Source organism: Colletotrichum truncatum, assembly GCF_014235925.2.
Source record: "Colletotrichum truncatum strain CMES1059 chromosome Unknown Contig_0005, whole genome shotgun sequence".
NCBI lineage: Eukaryota > Fungi > Ascomycota > Sordariomycetes > Glomerellales > Glomerellaceae > Colletotrichum > Colletotrichum truncatum.
Genome location: NW_027222402.1, coordinates 1732427 through 1752680, shown reverse-complemented (window position 1 = coordinate 1752680; position 20254 = coordinate 1732427). Strand labels below are relative to the sequence as shown.

At 49.0% G+C, this 20254-nt stretch overlaps 6 protein-coding genes across 6 annotated transcripts; 2 read left to right on the top strand and 4 right to left on the bottom strand.

Annotated features, from left to right (window-relative positions):
• Window positions 1–120: 120 nt before the first annotated feature.
• Window positions 121–2711, bottom strand: CTRU02_208537 (molybdenum cofactor sulfurase; the record flags this gene model as incomplete). The annotated part of the gene is made up of 2 exons (XM_036728533.1): window positions 121–2549; window positions 2612–2711. The coding sequence occupies 2 exons, from the start codon at window positions 2709–2711 to the stop codon at window positions 121–123; spliced, it is 2529 nt and encodes an 842-aa protein (XP_036579817.1).
• A 649-nt stretch (window positions 2712–3360) lies between these two features.
• CTRU02_208536 (xanthine dehydrogenase) lies at window positions 3361–8415 on the top strand (the record flags this gene model as incomplete). Its single annotated transcript, XM_036728532.1, has 10 exons — window positions 3361–3785; window positions 3871–4015; window positions 4085–5507; window positions 5559–6657; window positions 6712–7104; window positions 7180–7614; window positions 7676–7699; window positions 7762–7831; window positions 7882–8032; window positions 8087–8415. 10 exons carry the CDS (start codon window positions 3361–3363, stop codon window positions 8413–8415), a joined length of 4494 nt encoding a protein of 1497 aa, XP_036579816.1.
• A 768-nt stretch (window positions 8416–9183) lies between these two features.
• Window positions 9184–10047, bottom strand: CTRU02_208535 (xyloglucan-specific endo-beta-1,4-glucanase A 1; the record flags this gene model as incomplete). The annotated part of the gene is made up of 3 exons (XM_036728531.1): window positions 9184–9233; window positions 9291–9640; window positions 9704–10047. 3 exons carry the CDS (start codon window positions 10045–10047, stop codon window positions 9184–9186), a joined length of 744 nt encoding a protein of 247 aa, XP_036579815.1.
• A 2376-nt stretch (window positions 10048–12423) lies between these two features.
• Window positions 12424–13641, bottom strand: CTRU02_208534 (nuclear pore protein-like protein; the record flags this gene model as incomplete). The annotated part of the gene is made up of 2 exons (XM_036728530.1): window positions 12424–12869; window positions 12930–13641. The coding sequence occupies 2 exons, from the start codon at window positions 13639–13641 to the stop codon at window positions 12424–12426; spliced, it is 1158 nt and encodes a 385-aa protein (XP_036579814.1).
• Window positions 13642–17027: 3386 nt separating this feature from the next.
• On the top strand, window positions 17028–18333 carry CTRU02_208533 (allergen; the record flags this gene model as incomplete). The annotated part of the gene is made up of 3 exons (XM_036728529.1): window positions 17028–17233; window positions 17284–18127; window positions 18178–18333. 3 exons carry the CDS (start codon window positions 17028–17030, stop codon window positions 18331–18333), a joined length of 1206 nt encoding a protein of 401 aa, XP_036579813.1.
• A 118-nt stretch (window positions 18334–18451) lies between these two features.
• Window positions 18452–19605, bottom strand: CTRU02_208532 (nuclear pore protein-like protein; the record flags this gene model as incomplete). Its single annotated transcript, XM_036728528.2, has 2 exons — window positions 18452–18894; window positions 18951–19605. 2 exons carry the CDS (start codon window positions 19603–19605, stop codon window positions 18452–18454), a joined length of 1098 nt encoding a protein of 365 aa, XP_036579812.2.
• Between the last annotated feature and the right edge of the window lie 649 nt (window positions 19606–20254).

Here is a 20254-nt window from a genome sequence, read left to right as displayed (position 1 = left end):
GCAGTCACTTCACTTCATAAACTCATTGAATTTCTATTGAATTCCGGCAACAAAACCTATGTTTTGCTTAATTCTTTCTTAGCATTTGAGCTCAGTATTTCCTCTGTCAACAACCTTAGACTACACCATTTGATGATCCAACGAAGCTACAGGCTCCGAGAAATGTTGTGTCTTCTCTCTAATAACCTTTTGGCCCACTCGCAAAACCTGGATCTCTGGCCTTGTTGAGGGAGTAGCCCTATCACCAGTTACCGCAAGATGTATACCAAACCAAACTTTGCCATGCAATCGCCTCGTCTTGGAAAGGGTTACGTAAGGCTCTGCTCTCTTTTCGCCAGTCTTTTGGTTGATGCAGACCATGTGGCATCTTTGACAAAGCCCAAGCACTTTGAAACGTAGCCCACCAAGTCGAAGAAAAGACCAACTTTCTTCCACATATCCAGGTGTTTCTTTCTGAGAACCGATGACAATGTTGGCGCGGAACACATCAACAGCAACTGGCTTCTCGCCACCGGCTTCAATGACTTGGTTTAAAGCTCGAACGCTAGAGGATGTAACTGCGAGGATTGGGCTTTCGTTTGAGAGAAGAAGCTTATAGCTTTCAGCTGTCTCTTGACACTGCATGCCTTCGCGTGCATACCCCGGAAAACTGCTTACTATGCTCCGTTTCTTCGTCCAGCAGCGCTGAATTGATGTTTGGGAAGTCTTTGCCCATCGAGAACTTTCCTTTTGGCTGCTTGGAGAGTGGCGTGCCAAGACGCAAGGAACACCAAGAGCATCGGAGAAGAAATTGTTAACGTAGTCTGAAGTGTACCTCTGGATGGCAACGTCGTCACCGCACACCCGCGACAATACCGACTCGCCCAGTGAGTTGTGAGTCCCACTTGTAAAGCTCACTGAAAGTGGAACAGATATAGACGTCGATGCTCCAGCTGGCAATGAACCTACGAAGGAGACTTTCAAGGTCATGGTTTCGAGGTTAATCGTTGGATGGAGTAGAGCCATTAGAGGATATCGTTTTTGACTCAACGCCCGGCCAGTGGCACAGTGTACGAGGCACCACTCCCTATCCCACATCAGGCCTTCAGCTCGTACTTGCCAAGGGATATGCTTCGGAACATGGAACCCGCTACAACTCTTGATTGGATACACAATGATATCCTCGATGAAATAATCAAAGTCGCCTTGTCCGCGCTGTATATCGACCAAACTCGTAGGTAAAATGTGTTTAGTCGAGTAGAAATCTTGTATGAAAGTAACGAACTTATCGACGTCTGACTCAGTGCTCATTGCTCCGAGGCTTACCCTGATAAGCCCTGTTGGTTTGCCGTCTATGAGATCGTTTTCATCGCCGCACCGAAAACCATTGGCATAGTTGCCCTTGACATCTGCGGATGTAAGATTCAAGGTTGCTGATATACCTCCAGGATTGCACAGTCCTCCCGTCCGGATATGAAACCGTTGTAGGCTGGCCAGTTTCTGGAATTCGTTAAGGCTAACCCATGTTCCGTCGTGGGCTTGTAGGTTGAATGCTACAACTGGTCCCGAGCCCATTTCATGGGTATACCTCGCTTCTTCGTGATATAAGACGCATACAGGCTTTCCATTCCTGTGTCGTATGGCTCTTAATCGATGCCGTAATCCTTTGGCTAAATAAGAGGTATGTCTTGATACATCCAACATGGTGCCAAAAAGCCGGTCATGAGTCTCTATAGCAATTCCCAGAGCCACGATGCTGTGAACTGGAAGGGTTCCATCTTCAAGGGCTTCGTGTAGGCTATGGGTTTTTCGAGCATGCCAATTTTCTGTCTCGCAAGTGACTGCATCTACTGTACCGCCACCAAAGTATCTACGGTGAAGAAGAGTCGGTGAACTTTTGCGTCGTACTATAAGTGCACCTAGGTCTGGGAAACCAAATATCTTGTAGAAGCTCAGAACAATAAAGTCTGGGGCAAATTCCAGAACTGAAAGATCTAAAGGAGCCGTAGATACATACGCAGCTGCATCTAGTAGGGTAAAGATTTGACCATTGCCAGCAACACCAGGGGCTGTGTTTATAGAGTGGCATCGGGATATCGGAAATCGTCGGCCGTCTAAATTTGATTGTGCAGGGTAGGCGAACAAAGCTGGTCTCCGAATGTCGTCCTCACGTCGATAGTCGAGTGCATGTCCGTTGAGCCACTCAATGATGGCGGCATCGTCCAGACAAGTACTTCTGTGGGCCTCCTCTCTTACACCGACCAAGCTGGTGTGACTTGATTGGCTATAGATGTAGTCGAAACCGTCGGGTAAGGCCCGAAATGCGTCTGCAACTAGCTTGATTCCCGCTGTTGCATTAGCAACAAAGACGACGTCGAATTTTTCGGGATCTGCATTGAAGAATTGTAGTACCCGAATGCGAGTATCTTCCACCAGAGATGCTGCAGAATGGGAGGAGTTGGCAGAGGAATGCGGGTTGCCAATGAGTATAGATGACATCTCCTTGGCGAAATCAACCATGAGAGATTTCGCGGGGAGAGTAGTCCCTGCATGGTCTAAATACACTTGGTCTAGACCAGATATTAGTGAGATAGGTACAAAAGAATTAGAATTGTTGCTTTGATTTTCTCACCACGTAACATGGGATATTCATCCCTCCGTATAGCCTCAATTTGACTGTTGTATGATGTTTGATGCTGGGCAGTTACGTCCGTCGCTTGCGTCAGCGCCATGTCTTCAAGATTTCGCGCTAAGATGGAATTCAGGTAGGATTATGCTAATTCGGGCATACTCGTAATGAGAGCGTCTCGATATATTATTATGGATTTCATCACCTTATCATTACTACGCTGATAATGATTCCTAGCCTTGGGTTGTCGTCATTGTGTAACGTAAGACCTCCCTCGGCAGTCAGTGTAAAAGATCGAGCTACCGCTTATAGTCGTGCGGGGTTCAAAGGAATAAATATTTCGTAACTAGAATCTCCTTTTGGTTTGTCACATCCCAATATTGATGGTTTCACTCGGGAGTGGGGGATACCAAAATCCCCCACCCTCGGTCTTGTGTCTTCCCTTACGTCCAACGGTTGGCTAATCAACGAATAGTCTGTATAACAGTACCTTCGGAACTGATATTCCATACTGCGTAAGTGGGTAGCCATTCGGAACCAACTGATAAGGTATGCGTGACACCGTGCCAATTACTTCCCCGGCTGCGTTGCCGTGTGGCAAAGTGCCTGTTCTATCTCTGCCGGCTTGCCAGCATTAAAGATAGCCATTGCCTTTTCTCGCCCAACCTTATCGTTCATTTTATGTTTGATTTTCCGACTCTGTTACTAGTGCATAACGATCAGAATCATCCATCCTCTTTACGACGTACGCAATGGCAACTCCAGAGCCTCTACCATCTCCTCCACTGTCAGACTCTGATAACTGCAGCTCACCAAAGGCCCCAGTTGAAACTCTTACATCTCTGATCAAATCCACTTATAAGACATCGAATGTCAACTTCTTTGTGAATGGCCAACCTGTTACCGTCAAGAATCCGAACCCAGACTGGGTTCTATTAGACTGGATTCGAGCACAAGATAGCCTTAAAGGCACAAAGCTGGGATGTGGAGAAGGCGGCTGCGGTGCATGCACCGTCGTTCTGCAAGTGGCCGAGCCGGGAAAGCTTGTTCGACATCTTGCTGTCAACGCTTGTCTTTATCCTCTTATCGGAGTCGACGGCAAAAGTCTGATCACAGTTGAAGGGCTTGGTTCGGTGAACAATCCACATCCTTTACAAGAGAGAATCGCAAAAATGCAGTACGTTGCGCTTGCCCTTGTATAATGTCAGACCATTTCATCGAGTTGAGGAAAAGGCGACAAGAACAGCTTCTAACTACAACAGTGGCACACAATGCGGCTTTTGTACACCCGGAATTGTGATGAGCTTATATGCTTTGATCAGAAATTCTTATCGAAACGGCAAGTTTCATCTCACACTCTCGGACGTAGAGCTCCAAGGCCACCTCGACGGGAACCTTTGTAGATGTGTAAGTTTTTTGACTTGCTCACATACCACATTGGGGAAAATGGCCAAAGTGCTAACTTTGATCTCGTAGACTGGATATAAGCCAATTTTTGAAGCGGCCCGCACGTTTGTCACGGAAGACCTCAAGGGTCTCATTGCCGAACATGACGACGGCAGGACCCGAGAATCTAGTCCGGATACGTTAGACGGAGACGACAGTCTTCTGCAACTGGCTAATAAGTCTGGATCGTGTGGCCGACCTGGTGGTTGTTGTCGAGATAAGCCCAAGCCTGCAGAGCTCAACGAACTAGATGTTCAGCCTAGCCTTAGTCCTCCTGTTTCCGACGATGATGACACTGGCTTTCCTTTCAAGACAAAGAGTTCTATATTCTGCGGTCTACAAGACGATTGTTGTGGCGGGGCAAAGGAAGGATCATGTTGTCGTTCTGCTCCATCGAGTGGGATACCAGTTAAACCAGTCGAAACTCCAATTTCACCACCAAGGTCTACTAGGGCATCAATCACATCAGTCTCATCAGAAGATCTCATTACCAAGCAGACTTTTATGTCGTACGAACCTGCAACAGAACCAATTTTCCCACCTACGCTTTGGAAGTACCAACCCCAGCCAATATGTTATGGAGATAATCGTAGGCTATGGTTCAGGCCAACAACGTTGGAGCAACTTATCCAGTTGAAGGCTGCGTATCCTTCAGCAAAAATCGTCGGCGGTGCCAGCGAAACCCAAATTGAGGTCCGTTTTAAGAAGATGAATTACCAAGTCTCCATCTTCGCAGCAGACATCACCGAGCTCAGCTTGTATCGAGGCCCTGGTAGTCCGACCCAGTCAGAACTTGGAGCCCTCAACGAGATCTCCATACCGGGGAATATGACATTGAGCAAAGTTGAAGAACTCTGCAAGTCCCTGTACCAGGAGCTTGGTCGCCGTGGTTTTGCCCTTGAGGCGCTCCGAAAGCAGCTTCGGTATTTTGCGGGGCGTCAGATTCGGAATGTTGCCAGTCTTGCCGGGAGCCTAGCTACAGCTAGCCCAATATCTGACTCTGCGCCTGTGCTTCTAGCAGCTGGGGCGAAGGTTGTTGTACGATCTCAATCTAAAGGCACTCTTGATATCCCGCTTTCCTCATGGTTCATTCGGTATCGAACCACAGCCCTACCACAAGACGGCGTTATCACCCAGATTGCCATACCGTTACCGCCTGAAAATGTACAAGAGGTGACAAAGGCTTACAAACAAGCCAAAAGAAAGGACGACGACATCGCTATTGTTACCGCCGGTTTAAGAGTTCGGCTTAACGAAGATGGGATTGTCGAAGATTGCGCATTTGCATTTGGCGGTATGGCTCCGACAACAGCCATAGCTAATCAAGCGCAACAGGCGGTCGCCGGTAAGCGCTGGGCGGAGGTTGCAACACTCGAGGCTGGCATTGATGCGCTCCTCGAACAGTTTGACCTGGGATACGGTGTGCCCGGAGGTATGGCACAATATCGACGAGGTAAGCACTATCTTCACAGCAAAAACCACCAAAGGCTAACAACATGACTAGTTTTGACGATTTCAATGTTTTTCAGGTTCTGGCACGAGGTTGTACATGATTTGAGCCTTGCGAACGTCGATGCAGATCTCATACAAGAGATCCATCGCGATATATCAAAGGGCAACCGTGATAACTACACCGCCTCGATGAAGAACCGGGGCACCCAGACAGTGGGAAGACCAATCCCCCACCTGTCGGCGCTGAAACACTGCACTGGTGAGGCAGAATATCTTGAGGATATGCCACGGCAGCACAATGAACTGTTTGCTGCGTTAGTATTGGCCAAGAGAGCTCACGCAGAGCTGGTCAGCGTTGACTACACAGCCGCATTAGCAATGCCTGGGGTTGTAGGCTATCTTGACAAAAACAGCCCGCCAAAAGGAACCAATATATGGGGTCCAGTAATTCACGATGAAGCACTTTTCGCAGATGGAACCATTCATTACTATGGTCAGGTCATCGCATTGATCTATGCAGAGACCGCTCTCCAAGCCCGAGCGGCTGCCGACCGTGTTGAAGTTGTCTACAATGATCTACCGGCAATCTTCACCATTGATGAGGCAATCAAGGCCAACAGCTTTTTTTCGCATGGCAAGCAGCTCAGGAAAGGTGATGCAGTTGGAGGGTCTCTTGATGAGGCCTGGTCAAACTGCGACTACATTGTCGAAGGCACCACCAATATGGGCGGCCAAGAGCACTTTTACTTGGAGACCAACGCTGCGCTCGCCATCCCCCACTCTGAAGACGGCTCAATGGAAGTTTATTGCTCGACGCAAAACTTGATGGAGAACCAGGTGTTTGTGGCGCAAGTATTGGGAGTCCCGATGAGCCGAGTCAACATGAGAGTGCGTCGCATGGGCGGCGCCTACGGCGGCAAAGAGTCGAGGAGTACGCCAATTGCCATGTACATCGCTCTCGCCGCACGAAAATCAAACCGACCTGTGCGTATGATGCTAAACCGAGACGAGGACATGTCCATTAGTGGTCAAAGGCATCCTTTTCAGTCTCGGTGGAAGGTAGGAGTCAAGTCCGACGGCAAGATTCAAGTACTTGATATGGACTTGTACAACAACGGAGGTGCTTCTCTTGACATGACAGGCGCAGTCATGTAAGCACCTCAAACCCAAAACTGTAACTTTGAAATACATGCTAATGTGACCAGGGACCGCGCTTGTACTCACATCGACAACTGTTACTACTTTCCTCATGCTTGGATCAGAGGGTGGCTTTGCAAGACCAACACAGTAAGCAATACAGCATTCCGTGGATTTGGCGGCCCTCAGGGCATGTATATGTGTGAGAGCATTATGTACAAAATTTCAGAGACGTTGAACATCGACATCGATGAGTTGCGTCTTCGTAATCTCTATAAGATTGGCCAGAGAACTCCTTTCCTCCAGGAGATTACAGACGACTTCCATATTCCTACAATGCTGGAGCAGCTTACGGTCAACGCCGACTACGAAAAGCGAAAGGCTGAAATCAAAGAATTCAATGCCAAGTCTCGCTTTAAGAAGCGAGGCATTAGCAAGATTCCTACCAAGTTTGGCTTGAGGTGTGTGCAGCATCATGCTATCTAATTCGGTTACAAGCTTATTTTCAACAATGGCATCAAACTAACCGTCCGTAGCTTCGCAACCGCGCTGCATCTAAACCAAGCCGGTGCTTACGTGAAGATATATGAAGACGGTTCCGTTCTTCTCCACCACGGCGGAACGGAGATGGGGCAGGGCCTCTACACCAAGATGGCCCAGGTTTGCGCAGAGGAGCTAGGAGTCAGCGTGGACGATGTCTTCAACAAGGACTCACAAACTGACCAAGTTGCCAACGCCTCACCAACCGCAGCATCCTCCGGAAGCGACCTAAACGGGCAAGCAGTCAAGAATGCTTGCGATCAGCTCAGGGAGCGTTTAGCGCCGTACCGCGAGAAATACGGCGCCGACGCGCCCATGTCCAAGATTGCGCACGCCGCATACTTGGACAGAGTCAACCTTGCCGCCAATGGATTTTGGAAAATGCCACGAATTGGGTACGAATGGGGCAACTGGAAGGATCCGCTGCCAATGTATGTGCCACATTCTGTTTGCCTCTATTTAGCGATAGTATTACTGACACGTACTTGCTAGGTACTACTACTGGACCCAGGGAGTGTAAGTGTATAATACTTTCATGAGAGGGAATGCCAATTGAGGCTAACTCAACTGCTCCATAGTGCAATTAGTGAAGTCGAGCTTGATACTTTGACAGGAGACTCAACGGTACTCAGGACTGATATCATGATGGTAAGACTCAACCCCTTCTGCCCAAAGAGACGTTCATTAAAGTATCACAGGACATCGGCCGGTCCATCAACCCGGCGATAGATTATGGGCAAATTGAGGGTGCGTTTGTTCAGGGACAAGGCCTGTTCACAATGGAAGAATCGCTGTGGACCAAGTCTGGAGAGCTTTTCACCAAGGGCCCGGGAACGTACAAAATTCCAGGTAAAATGATGTCTCGACAACCAGGGCATAGCATTTTGGGCTTACATATTCCAGGTTTCTCTGACATTCCCCAAGAGTTTAACATTTCGACATTGCAACATGACTCAGAAGGCAACCCGATCAGCTGGACCAAGCTGCGGTCCATCCAGAGTAGCAAAGGCACAGGGGAGCCTCCGCTTTTCTTGGGCTCGACGGTCTTCTTCGCTTTGAGAGAGGCAGTCAAGGCTGCTCGAGAGATGAACAATGTGAAGACACCGTTGATTTTGAACGCCCCAAGCACGGCGGAGAAGTTGAGATTAGCTGTGGCGGATGATTTGGTCCGCCGGGCTGCAGTAAAGCCCAAAGAGGGGGAGAAGGAGTGGTTCATCAGGATTGAAACCTAAAAATTCCCCTATGTATGATTGTGGAGTTGAGCCTGTAGTTGATAACTTATCAGAGGAAGACGTTGATGATTATGTATCACACAAACATTACGAAGACATTAATCAAGAACCTTGCTGCTTTATGCTAGATTTTCGATGAAATTGTGCATGTAAACCTTGGTGGTATCTTCTGGTGTAAACCTTGTACTCACGCCCCCGAAGGTTTGAAGCCTCTCTCCCGCAAGTAAAAGAATCGGCCTTCTTTCCAATTCTCGTTGTGGCATTCTTGACCCTGTCCATGACCCCAGCGACACCCAAAATACTGAGCATATGTTGGAATTTACTGAACCGCAACGAATATATAATCTTCAGTCGCAAAAGAATGCTAGAAACAAGGCACCCCGACCTTAAGACTCCATTTATTGGGGCCTACAGCCGGTAAACAAGGTAGCATAAACGTGCTGCCAGGGTCCTCCAAACTTTGCAATTAATCTTGACACGGCGACCCCACAAGCGCAAACAGCGTGTCGATCCACTCTTGCAAGATTGCTGCCCGCCCTGGAATACCAATGCTTGAACTCGCAGCATCTCTAAAGCAAAAACATCATGAACGAAGCGAATTCATAGGAGGTCAAGTTTGTATATACAGACCAGCTAGGGTCGTGGTACTATTATGTACGTCTGATGGTAATATGTACAGATCAAATATTTTAACTGTTGGTCCAAGCTCTCACGTAACAACAGATGCCAACGCGGTTGGAAAAATGTTGAACGAAGGTCGTTCGTAATTTACTGGACCTTGATGGAGACAGCGGAGGTCTTGAAGACGGCGTTGGTTCCTGAGAGCACGAATTGTTAGCGCTTACTTGACTGACTCCAATGCTAAGGTGACTTACCAGAGAAGGGCTCAGTGCCGGCCTGGAGGGAGGTGACGACGTTGGTCTTGGCAACGCCCTGGCTGGAGGTGAGGTAGTTGAAGAAGCCCATCAGGTCGCCGTTGAAGTTGCCAATGTTCTTGGGGGCGACGAAAGAGAAGACGGTGGTGTCGCCGTTGGGGCCCTCGAAGAGGCTCCAGGTGGTGCCAGCAATCTTGGGGGAAGCAATCTTCTTGCCCGTGCGGGAGATGGGGCCAGCACCGCCGTATGAGCCGAGCCAGATCATGATCTCGTACTTGTTGTTGGCGCCGACGGAGGGGGCGAGCCAGAGGTCGTAGGCGACATCAGCAACGAGGTTGGAGCCAGTGTAGCTGGGTAAAAAGGGTTAGCATATGGAACAAGGCGCTCTTTCGCGACAGTAGGGAAGTACACACCTCCAGGTCCACTTGGAGGGGATAGACTTGATAGCAGACAACGGCTTGTTGACCTTCTCAAGAGCAACGTTGGAGTAGGACTTGACCTTGCCCTGGCCACCGTTCCAGGTCCAGGTGGAAGACCAAGCGATAGATCCAGACTTGGCAGACTCGAAGGTAGTGCACTGAGAGCCGGAAGTGGCGTCCTTGGCACCCCAGTTGTTGTGGTAGACGGTGTAACCGCTGGTTGCGAGAGAGCCAAAGGCGTCGCACCACTTGGTGGCACGCTTCTCGACGGCGGGTGTGGGGGAGGCGACGGCAGTGACAGCCAGGATGGCCGAGACGAGGTAGGAAGTGAGCTGCATTTTGAAAATGGACTTCTTTAAAAAAGAGTGACTGAAAACGTAGTGAGAGTGTAGAACGGTAAGGTACAAGAAAAGAACGTCTTGGTTAAGAGAACTGACAATCGGATGCCAAGAACTGCTCCGGGGAGGGAGGGCAGGACATGATATACTCACGACATGCCACCATATCAGGACCCAAAGGCTTTTCTTGCTCAAAAGAACTCCGTCCAATTACGGCGACAGATGCCGAATAGGATGTTCGCGCGGCCATTCTGTAAGTGTTTGTCGAGGCCAGCTCTCCAGGAGGACCTGGGTACCGGAACTAAGCATCGGCCGGAAAGCTTATGCTGGCTTAGCGGGTGGTCCGCTGGGTCAAAAAACAGTCAGGGGCCGTTTCACCTTGATAGGTGGTACGGCATGTCAACGTCCAACACTGCTACCACGAGGCGCTCTAGGTGACTCCATCTATGGGGTAAGTGGGCTGCTTAATATGCTCGCTACGTTCACGTCATATTAATTTCGTTACCATGATTCCTTTGGCGAGCATATCCAAGACCACCCATCCCAGCACCATTACACCCAAAGCAGAAGATTTACGAAGTTGTAAATTGAGTATTGACTCGTGCTCGACCGATTTTGGACGCTACCAGTACTGTCGCCGTTCCCGCGGGCAGAAAAAGGATGAACTAAGAAAGACCGTCATTGAATTGACTTACCACTTTATTTGAGCCTGGACCATTCCGTAGCCCAACCTTGTCATTATAGCTCGTCGTCTTCCATATCCATGAGAAGCTCAGGACAATGTTCCAAAGCTGGGTAGCCGGTGATTCCGGGTTCCCTACCACATCAACAAAATGTCTCCACCACAATATCTATGTGAAGCTAACGCCGTGTGCTAAATAGACCACCTTATGTGAATCTACACATTGCAACTGCCTTTTCTTTCTTTTCTTGACGGCACCAAACTTTCTTCTGGTGCTATGGGTAAAATGACATCACGATGATCGCTTTTCCATGCTATTGATTCGGCTTGGAAATCCCTGATTCACTGAGACAACAACCTCTGCAAACTGAACCTCTCACAATCTGGAAGTTAGCCGCATTCTCCTCCCCTTAAAATGATCTCCGTCAATTAGGTCCATGGAACTCAGCACCGCTCGTATACATAACGAATCTGCCCCCTGAGGTCTCACGCGGCAATGCACCGGCTCCATACTCGTAATCGTAGGAACCATGCCGTACCAAGACTGGCCAGGTGAGGCTCCCCAGATTACAAGGGTCTGGATCGCCTACCAGGGATACTAACCACCTTCCCAGATCGGTACAAGAATTGTTGCCAATGCTGCTGTCCGGCCTAACCAGAAGGCCGAAGAGGTGGTAAATTAGCCACGGCGAGTCCTGGTTTCCATTACGCAGCTGCTACTGCCGCTCACTTCGCCGCCTTTGAGACCCATGGCTTTGGCTGAGGACCGCCTTATTGGTGGGGATACTATTAATACGACCCAAAAGTTCGGTATGTCGGCTGGACGTGCGATGGAGAAATAAAAGGGGTTTAGCGAAGGGGTGCTGAGTGGGAAGCGCTAAGTGCCGTCCCGGCCGACGGCCGAAATTGCCACTTCGGAGTAAACAAACATGGGCCCAAGAATTCTCTGATTGTTCCAGGACGGGAGAAATCTATAATCTTGCCATGCCTGTGTTTCCTCATCGAGCTTGAGACCCCACCGCGGTATGTGTCTCTCAAGTGTCGTTTCCGATGGCTTTACTTCTACGGATGCCAAAAACCACAAAACACAACGTTCATATTTCGATGAAGATAAAAGAGACGAAAGCGCAAATGCCATGGCCGTGGCAGCGCTCAAACCTGGGGCCTTCTCTGGACAAAATTCAAATACTTGTGAACGAGAAATCATGATCCACTAGAACACACACAGCCGGATAATACAGTCTACTTGTCACGTGGATGGTGTTGTTTTGCCGAAAGCGAGAACGGCGTTAATTGGGCCTTGGAACAATCGAACCAAACACCGTTTTCTATGACCACGACATAGCTTCAGGGAAGCTATACAAGTAGTACAGTAGAAGTCGGTGCTTGGCTTGACAAACTAGAGTTTGAATTTGATGAGGGAGCGTTACGACTTTCGGTGGAAACATCATGTTAAGCTTAACAGTAAACAGTCATTAAAATTGATTTCCTTGCATCCTTAATTGTTTCCACAGACGCCAGTTTTGGTTAGGTGACCACTCACAAAGTTTACATCGCTCATCTCGCATATTAACTCAACGTGACCAAAAAACCTTATGAGCCCTTTTTGATTTAAACCAATCTCGAAAGCTTTGGCACCCGGACGGTCTGGTCCCCCCCACGCTGAGGACAGTATCTGTCCCCGTACACCTCCTCTATGTCTTCTCTTCATCAAATGCTTTTGCTTCTAGGCCTGCTTTTATACGCTGCTCTCGCATTCTTTGAACAATGCTCGCGCTTAGTGTTGTGTCCAACTCTTCAATTGTGTCCTTCATAGCCATGGCAATCCTCTCCGCAGGATTACACTCTGAATGTTTTTCATAGCAGGAAACGTGCGATAGAACCTGTTTGACAGACTTATGCAGATCTGCAATACTCTCGTCCTTCCTAATCTCAAGCTCAGTCGCTTTGGAGCCTCGGACGTAAATCATGCCTGCAAAGAGGCTGCCCAATACGACGTAGTCGCACCTCTTGTTTTTCGTAATAGGAATGTCTGAAATTCCAACGCACATCCATTTACCGTCTATCAACCTGGTGATTAATTTGTTGATGTGCGATGGCATGTCAGAAGCCAGCTGACTTCGGAGCGAGCGGATGTTGTCTAATAATATATGTTGTTAGCGGTTACGCTCCGGCTTTCTCACTGACTCGTGCTGCTTACCGGATATCATAGGTGAGCCAAGTGGGCCGTACAAATAATCATCCAAGCAAACGCCGTCTGCGGTTGTAATGTGACCTCTCTCGTCTACCGTGCAGGTAAGTGTGATGTCCGTCACCGTCTTCGTGTACAGCTTTTCATCGCCCAAGCCCCATGCAATACATGCTAACATAGCAAGCGTATGGCCGTCCCTGGCTGATTGGAGGTCCTCGATAACCTCATACCAAGGTTCAATCCACGGGTGCAGAACTTGTTCCATTTCGTACATGCTCACCAGGCACAGTGCGTTGTATATCTCCGACACCGTTGGTCTTTTTGGGACCAAGTGAAATTTTGAATGAATAATGTTGAGAAGTATGGCCAATCCATCAGACTTTTCGTACGGGCACGCAAACAGAGAGGGTGTCCAGTACCAGCCGTCGTCGGCTGCCTGAGTCTCGTTGCTAGTCTCGGCGAGCGTCCGTCTCCAAAATGGCGATGCTCTCCGTAAGGTATTGGAGCATACGCGGAATGAATAGCTATCCCCAGACCGTGGGTCACACCCAACTCGAAGTATGAGATCCCCGTACGGATCAATCTGGACTTCTCCTTCATCAAAAAATGCGTCTTCAGAAGGTGTTTTGATCCATTCGCTCTCGCTCTCCAGGTCCATATCGATATTATGATCTATCGGTGCTGCGAGCGGGCGTAGGGGAAGTTCCGTAAGGCCTGCCATTGTGTGGTGAACAAAGTCTATGTGACTTGAATGAAGAGCCTCTGGTATATACTAAAAGGCCTTCACCAGAGTACATATAGATGGTGCAGGAAACATTGGCCATCAGCATTGCTTAAGAATCGCCAGCTCCCCCAGCTCAGGCGGCGGTCACGGGGTTTGGAGTACGACACACCTAAAGTTCTGGGTTCTAAACCTTACGTCGATGCAGCTTTCCGCAGCAGTGCACCTGATGTGAGGAGAAACGCACGGAGGTGCCTGTTTTACGTAATGATACACACTGAGCCACGAACAGACAATATGATAGGATGGTTAGACTTGGCATCTCGTACGAAGAAACACCAAAAAGCAAGGTTGTCAGTGTCACTTTCAGCGTTCTACCTCGTTGCACAGCGCAGGGTGGCAGCATTTCGCGGGGAAAGACCCGGACTCCGTAGGTCAGACGGGATGGTCCCGTCGGCTTGGCACCGCAGTGCGAGAGGCATGAGCTTCACCTCCTGTGTCCGAGTCAAGTGGAGATGAAGTCCGGGATGCTGCGCAACAATACGTCATCGGACCAGCAATATTGAAGCTTTTTGTTTCGGAGCTGCCCAAGCTTACGATTTGCAAGCTGTTCTATGTGCCGATGCGGATGCTTGTTTTTGAAGGCTTGCCATTCAACCATCCAGACGTCGCAAAACGCCAAGAATATACCCCAGAAAAAATATGAGGCATAGCCAGTGATATACAGACAAGAATTGTTCGATCCAACTTTACGTAATTTTCAGTTGCTTAGCTTGGTTTATAGGAGAATATAGCCGTTTGGTTTCTTCGGTCTATACTAGCGTGCTGACAACGAATCAATATCAACTTGCCGCTAGTAAGAGAGCTTTCTCTTCTTTCAATGTTGACTGAAGTAAATGCGGTTTCCTCACATACCAGTTCTCGTGCAAAATTGGCATATGCACATAATTCTGTTGCATTACTTTTGGAGTTCGAGAACGACCTTGCATCTTACCTAGCGTCGAAATACAAAAGCTATCCGAGGTTGGTTAACAGTCGACGTGCCGAATATCAAACTAATGTCGTGCACGAATCAGGGTGACACCCCATTTCTCCACACTTGGGGAGAATGTGACTTCTATGCTACTGAGGCTTACTCATTACTACGTTGGAATTATCGGCAAATCTGAAGCTAGCAGCTTGCTCACCAACTCACGTTTGATCCAGAGCTGACACTGGTTGATGGATCTAGCTATCCTAATTTTACTAGGAGTCAGCCTATATCAATCTGTAAATTGTCTGTGGCTTCTACTGGCCTGGAAGAATGTTCTTTTTTAAGTGCCCTAAACACCGCATACACGGTTTTCCTCTGTTGATCTGAAGTCACCATTGCAAATATGTATACCGGTTAAATTAGAATTTTGTTTCGACTCTAGGGCGTTGAACAGATTTGCCTAAATTCCTTGTAGGCAAACAGATCTGGATATCTGAGCTGATACAAAATGACGGACCGCACCTGAAACAGTCAAAATTGCCAACTGCAAGGCCTTCATTATGCTTAATGGAGGAAGATATAGGCGGGGAAGCTAGTCGACTTCTTCTGGGTTGTATCACCAGCTAACCAAGTGTTTTGCACCCTGCATAGACCATACTGCGGCGGGCACCATTAAGAGCGGCGAAGAAGCGAAGCATAGTAAAGACAGCTTCGTCTCTTTTGCTACAACCACTCTCTATTGGTCGATGTATGGAGGAGTCTGATTGCACTACAGTTGAATAAGAAATGGTCGGATTTTCCCCTCTCAGCGGTCTGACACTAAAAGCGAAAAAAAACTATGCTTCTTTTGCAGGTGTGCACTGAATACAGTACAAACCAGACTCTGAAAACTACATGCTAGAGAGATTAGTTTAATTTTCAAAGAGGCAACGGTTAAGGGTTGGTTGATTGCCGTTGGAATAGTTGGAGGTTGGGGGGCTTTTGTTACCGCACGACCGGCCACTCGGTCAGATGCCAGCCCAGCAAGTGAGGTTAGAAAGCACCTCTCTGAGGCTGTGAGACCATTTCTCCCACTTCCACTTCTAAACCATCACTTTCAATGTACTTCTACATGGTGATTATTAGATTTTTACTGTTTGTTTGTTGTAACCCAATCTCACCCTGTGGAAACTGCACTTTTTCTCATCAATTTTACCTAGCTTAGGGAAACAAGCAGAATTTGGTCAAATTAGGCCTGCTAAATGCACCCAATGTTTGCGGTTGGCTAAACGCATCTTGCACCTCAATCATCACGTCAGACAGAGCTAGTGTCAGGTGATGTCCAACTCTCCAGGTTTGTTCGCCGCATCGACAAGTCCGCTTCACCAGGGCCGGATGTTGGTAGAAATTTCCCCACCTAACGATGTCAGTTCCGGCTGCGTAGTAAGGTCTCAGACATGAATCTCAATGGAGCAATCGCCCCGATGAAGGCCGCCGATCTCAATAGAATGGTTCACTTCTTTGGAAGGGGGAATATTATCGATTAATATTTCTTGATGATGCGGACCGTCGTCAGCATCAAAATCGTTTATATCAATTGTACGGAAAACTAACCGACATACGCACACAATATGAGAACTAGGACTAAAACACTAGTCTCTGTTAACATTTGATTCTGGACCTCTCCACACGCTTTCACGATAGGATTCTTACGGAAGTTTCCATATTCGACATAATACGCTTCACCTATGACGACGTGAATCTGGAGCCGCGTCCCATTAGCGTGGCTTTAGCAAGAGATCGACCCCCCAAACCACTGCATCGGCATTTTGAACCTAACAACAAGCTTCTTCCGTCGAAGCGGATCCATCAGATCGGAATGACTTGACGCGCTAAACGCCCAATTCGCGGTGGCTGATTCCCCAGGCTCTAGCCGACCATTCCTCCCAAAGCCATGCCAAGAGCGGCCAACTCCTTTTCTGCTTTACTTCGTCAGTGGCATATTTAGATCCCCGGAGCAAAACCACCCACCTAAAGTTTCTGAACCTCTAGACTGCCTCGATCAGTCGTGAGGCGTTCTGTGCAGTGACATTCACGCATCATGATGATCAGGAATGACGTCCTGCATCGCCGTCGTTCGCTGCCGTTGGAATTCATAATGCTGAAGATGGTGAAATTCCGGAAGTCACAGCAGCAAGTAGTTGCATTTGGTGAGCTGGCAAGCCGAAATCACAGCCACATGACGTTTATTCTTAATGAGACATCGAAGGATGTACAGCATCCCGTAGTTGAAGCGCGATCCTCTCGATCTATATATACCATATCATCGTCCTCGGAATTTAGTCTCATTTGAACCGTATCAACTCACAACAATCACAACTATCACAACAACTACAAACTCAAAGCCACAGGAACCACTACCCAAACATACATCATGGAAAAGGCAAAGCAGGCAGTCTCGAGCTTCATTTCTGGCGCCGGACACCATAAGACGACCGTTACGCAAGATGCTAACCAGGCCATTACCGACGAGCAAGTTCGCCCTCACCAGCACGAGAACGTAACCACGGCCATAGACAAGGAAGTCCACCAAGATCACCACCACACCACCATCCAGCCTATCAAGGCAAAGGAAACTCTGTATGTCTCGGCAATCCGAGGTGTTTCAAACATGACTAACAACGTGGCAGCCCTGAGAAGCACCATCATAACATCGTCCCCACCCAGCACAAGACCTTCGAGCACGGCAATGAGAGCGAGACTAGAAACATGCTCGACCGAGAAGCCGCCAAGTTCAAGAATACATCCACCATCCACGAAACCAGCCATTCAACCACCACCGCACCCGCCGTGACAGGCGAGCGGGTTCACCACCATGTCCACGAACACATCCAGCCGGTCATTCAGAAGGAGACGATTCAGCCACACGTCGTCCACACTACCGTACCCATCCATGAGGTGCATCATGCTAAGCCAATCCACCACGGCAGCACCGTACTCCCAACCAAGACCCTCGAGGAGTTCAACAAGGACAAGCACAAGCTTACCGGAGAGAACCACAAGCTGACAGAGTACGACGGCTGCCCCGACAAGTTCAACAAGGAGTACCAGGCCTCGGAACATATGGGTTTAGGTTCTCACAGCGAGCACCACGGGTCCGGCAAAGCTGCCGTAGCTGCCGCTGGAGCCGCCGCTGCGACCAACAAGCACCACAACACCACAACCGGAGCCACCTTAGGTGCGAACAACGGTGCCGTGAAGAACCACGGCATCGGCAGCCACGGTCTTGAGAATCAACGGGCCTCGGACAGCGTCACGGCAGCACAAACTGCCAACACCAGGGCCAACACCGGCACTGCGCGTGAGAACATCGCCCACGGCCACACCACTGGCAAGACTCACGGAACCGGTACCAGCACCGCCGAGGGCATTCTGCATGGCAAGCACACCACTGGAGAGAACAACTACACCACGTCCGGTAACACCGGCACTGGCTCTGGCTTGAACCGCGGTGCTTCGCTGAACAAGGCTGAGGTATGTATAACTTGAGGTCGATTACTATAGCCGTACTAATTGAGGCGCAGCCTCGTTTCGGTTCCAGCGCCGGCACCTCTGGAAGCAGGACTTCCACCGACCACACTGGCGCTATTGATGCTTCGGGCAAGAAGGTGTCACTGGTTGACAAATTGAACCCTTTCAAGGATGCCGACGGCGATGGTCACAAGGGCATCATGTCCTAAGTGCAAATAACAAGTAACAAACATGTAAACTAGTGTATCTAGCAGTTTCAATGCTTGGGTTTCATTTGTCTTAATAACAATATCGCAACTTTTTATCTTTATCAATGCCTTCAGCTTCTCAATCACTTGCCTTTGGTGGAGTCGACTTTTCTAGCCCCAAGTCTTCGCGCCTCTTATTCATCTTTTCGATGCTCGCCTTGTTCAGCTTGATCGTACGAGCCTTGATTGTCTTGCCCAGCATTGAGACGATTTTGCCTGCAGGGTTGCATTTTACATGCCCTTCGTACGTTGACGCCTTTTCAGCAATCTTCCGAATGGATGCAGACAGCTCGCCAGCGCTTTCGCCATCCTTACCCGCAAGAGTAAGGGTGATGGAACCTCTTTCATTTGCCATCCCTCTCATCAGGCTACCTAGGATAATGTCATTGCAATTTGACTTTTCTTCCAGGTTGTTCGTCTTTGACACGCAGCACCCCGGCCCGTCTGTGAGCTCCCTTATCACAGAATTGAGGTGAAGCGGCAGAGTCTTCAACATTTCCTGTTGATGTCGCCGCATGAAACCTGGCAGCAGTGTCAGCTTTGCTGGGTAGATCATTTCGACAAAGTATCAATCATACCAAGCAATCCAGGCGGGCCAATGGGATCAAACTCATCCAACACAACTCCATCAGCGGTGGTCATCCGCCCCTCTTCGTCCACGGAACAGCTGAGGACCAACTCCTTCATCATCTTCCTCTGCAACTCGACCTGTCCCAGTTCCCAAGCAACGTACGCCAACGAAGCCATCTCGCGCCCGTCCATCGTGCCCGAGAACCCCTCGGCAACCTCCAGCCAGTTGACGGCCCAGGGTTTCAAGGCCAAGATCATGTCGTACTTGTTCGCCAGCCGAAAGACCTCGTACAGTTCCGCCAGCGACGGTTTATGCGAGACGAGGAGAAAGTTTGCATGCACAATGTGCAAGAGGATCCCCAGAGCCCCGGCGTCATCTTCCGGCAAACTCACTTGCCACACGCCGAACGCCGGCTTCGATTCTTTGAAAGGCCCAAAGAGCATCTTTTTCCACACGGGACTGGACCTTCTCAGGGCGCTGGCGCAGACACGGAACGACCTCTCGGGCCCGGCGGTCTGCGACCCGGCGCGGAGTATGAGGTCTCCATCGGGGTCGACCTGCGTCTCCCCGTCGGGCGAAGTGACTGCTGTTATTGAGTGAGCGGGCTGTATTCGGTCCGCGTCACCGCCGTCGCTGTTTTCTTGGAGGTTGCCATCCATCATGATTCTTTTGAAGGATTCAATCGGGATCGAGATGATGGAAATTTCCCGCCATACTCAGTTCATACGTCATCCGGTCAAGATGAAGGGGGAATGCGGTGTCAAGTTGGAAAAGGCCTTAGGCATTGATCCGAAAAGTTGGCAAAGTTGGAAACTTAGGACTCGGAATAACTTCAAGGATCCAGGGACCCCCTCGTGAGGTGGTATTTGACTTACATAAGCAACTTTTCCATCTCATAATCAGCGCATAGTTGGTCTTTCAACGGATCTTTGGTGTTCTCAGTAGGGAGAGTGAGTTATGGTTCCTTTTTTTTTTTTAGAGGAATGATGTGTTAGTGAGGTTACACTCTCCTCATAGTCCTGAAGGGGCTTCCGAACATGCCTATGCGTATCAGCAGAATCATTTTCTCTCGACCCAACAACTAAGTTAAACCCCCATGAACAAGAGTAAAATCGGTCAATCCAATACAATTTCCCCATATGTAAGTGTGAATCATGTGGCCAAGAGAAGAAGAGTTGAGGAATCTCAGATGGAAAACAATGAAGAGTAATTCGGCAAGACACTAACAGCAAGCTCAACATTCGCAGCAAAGACTATTCCATAATTGAGTTACTAAACAGTTGAGACGGTATTACAAACTTCAAACCTCAA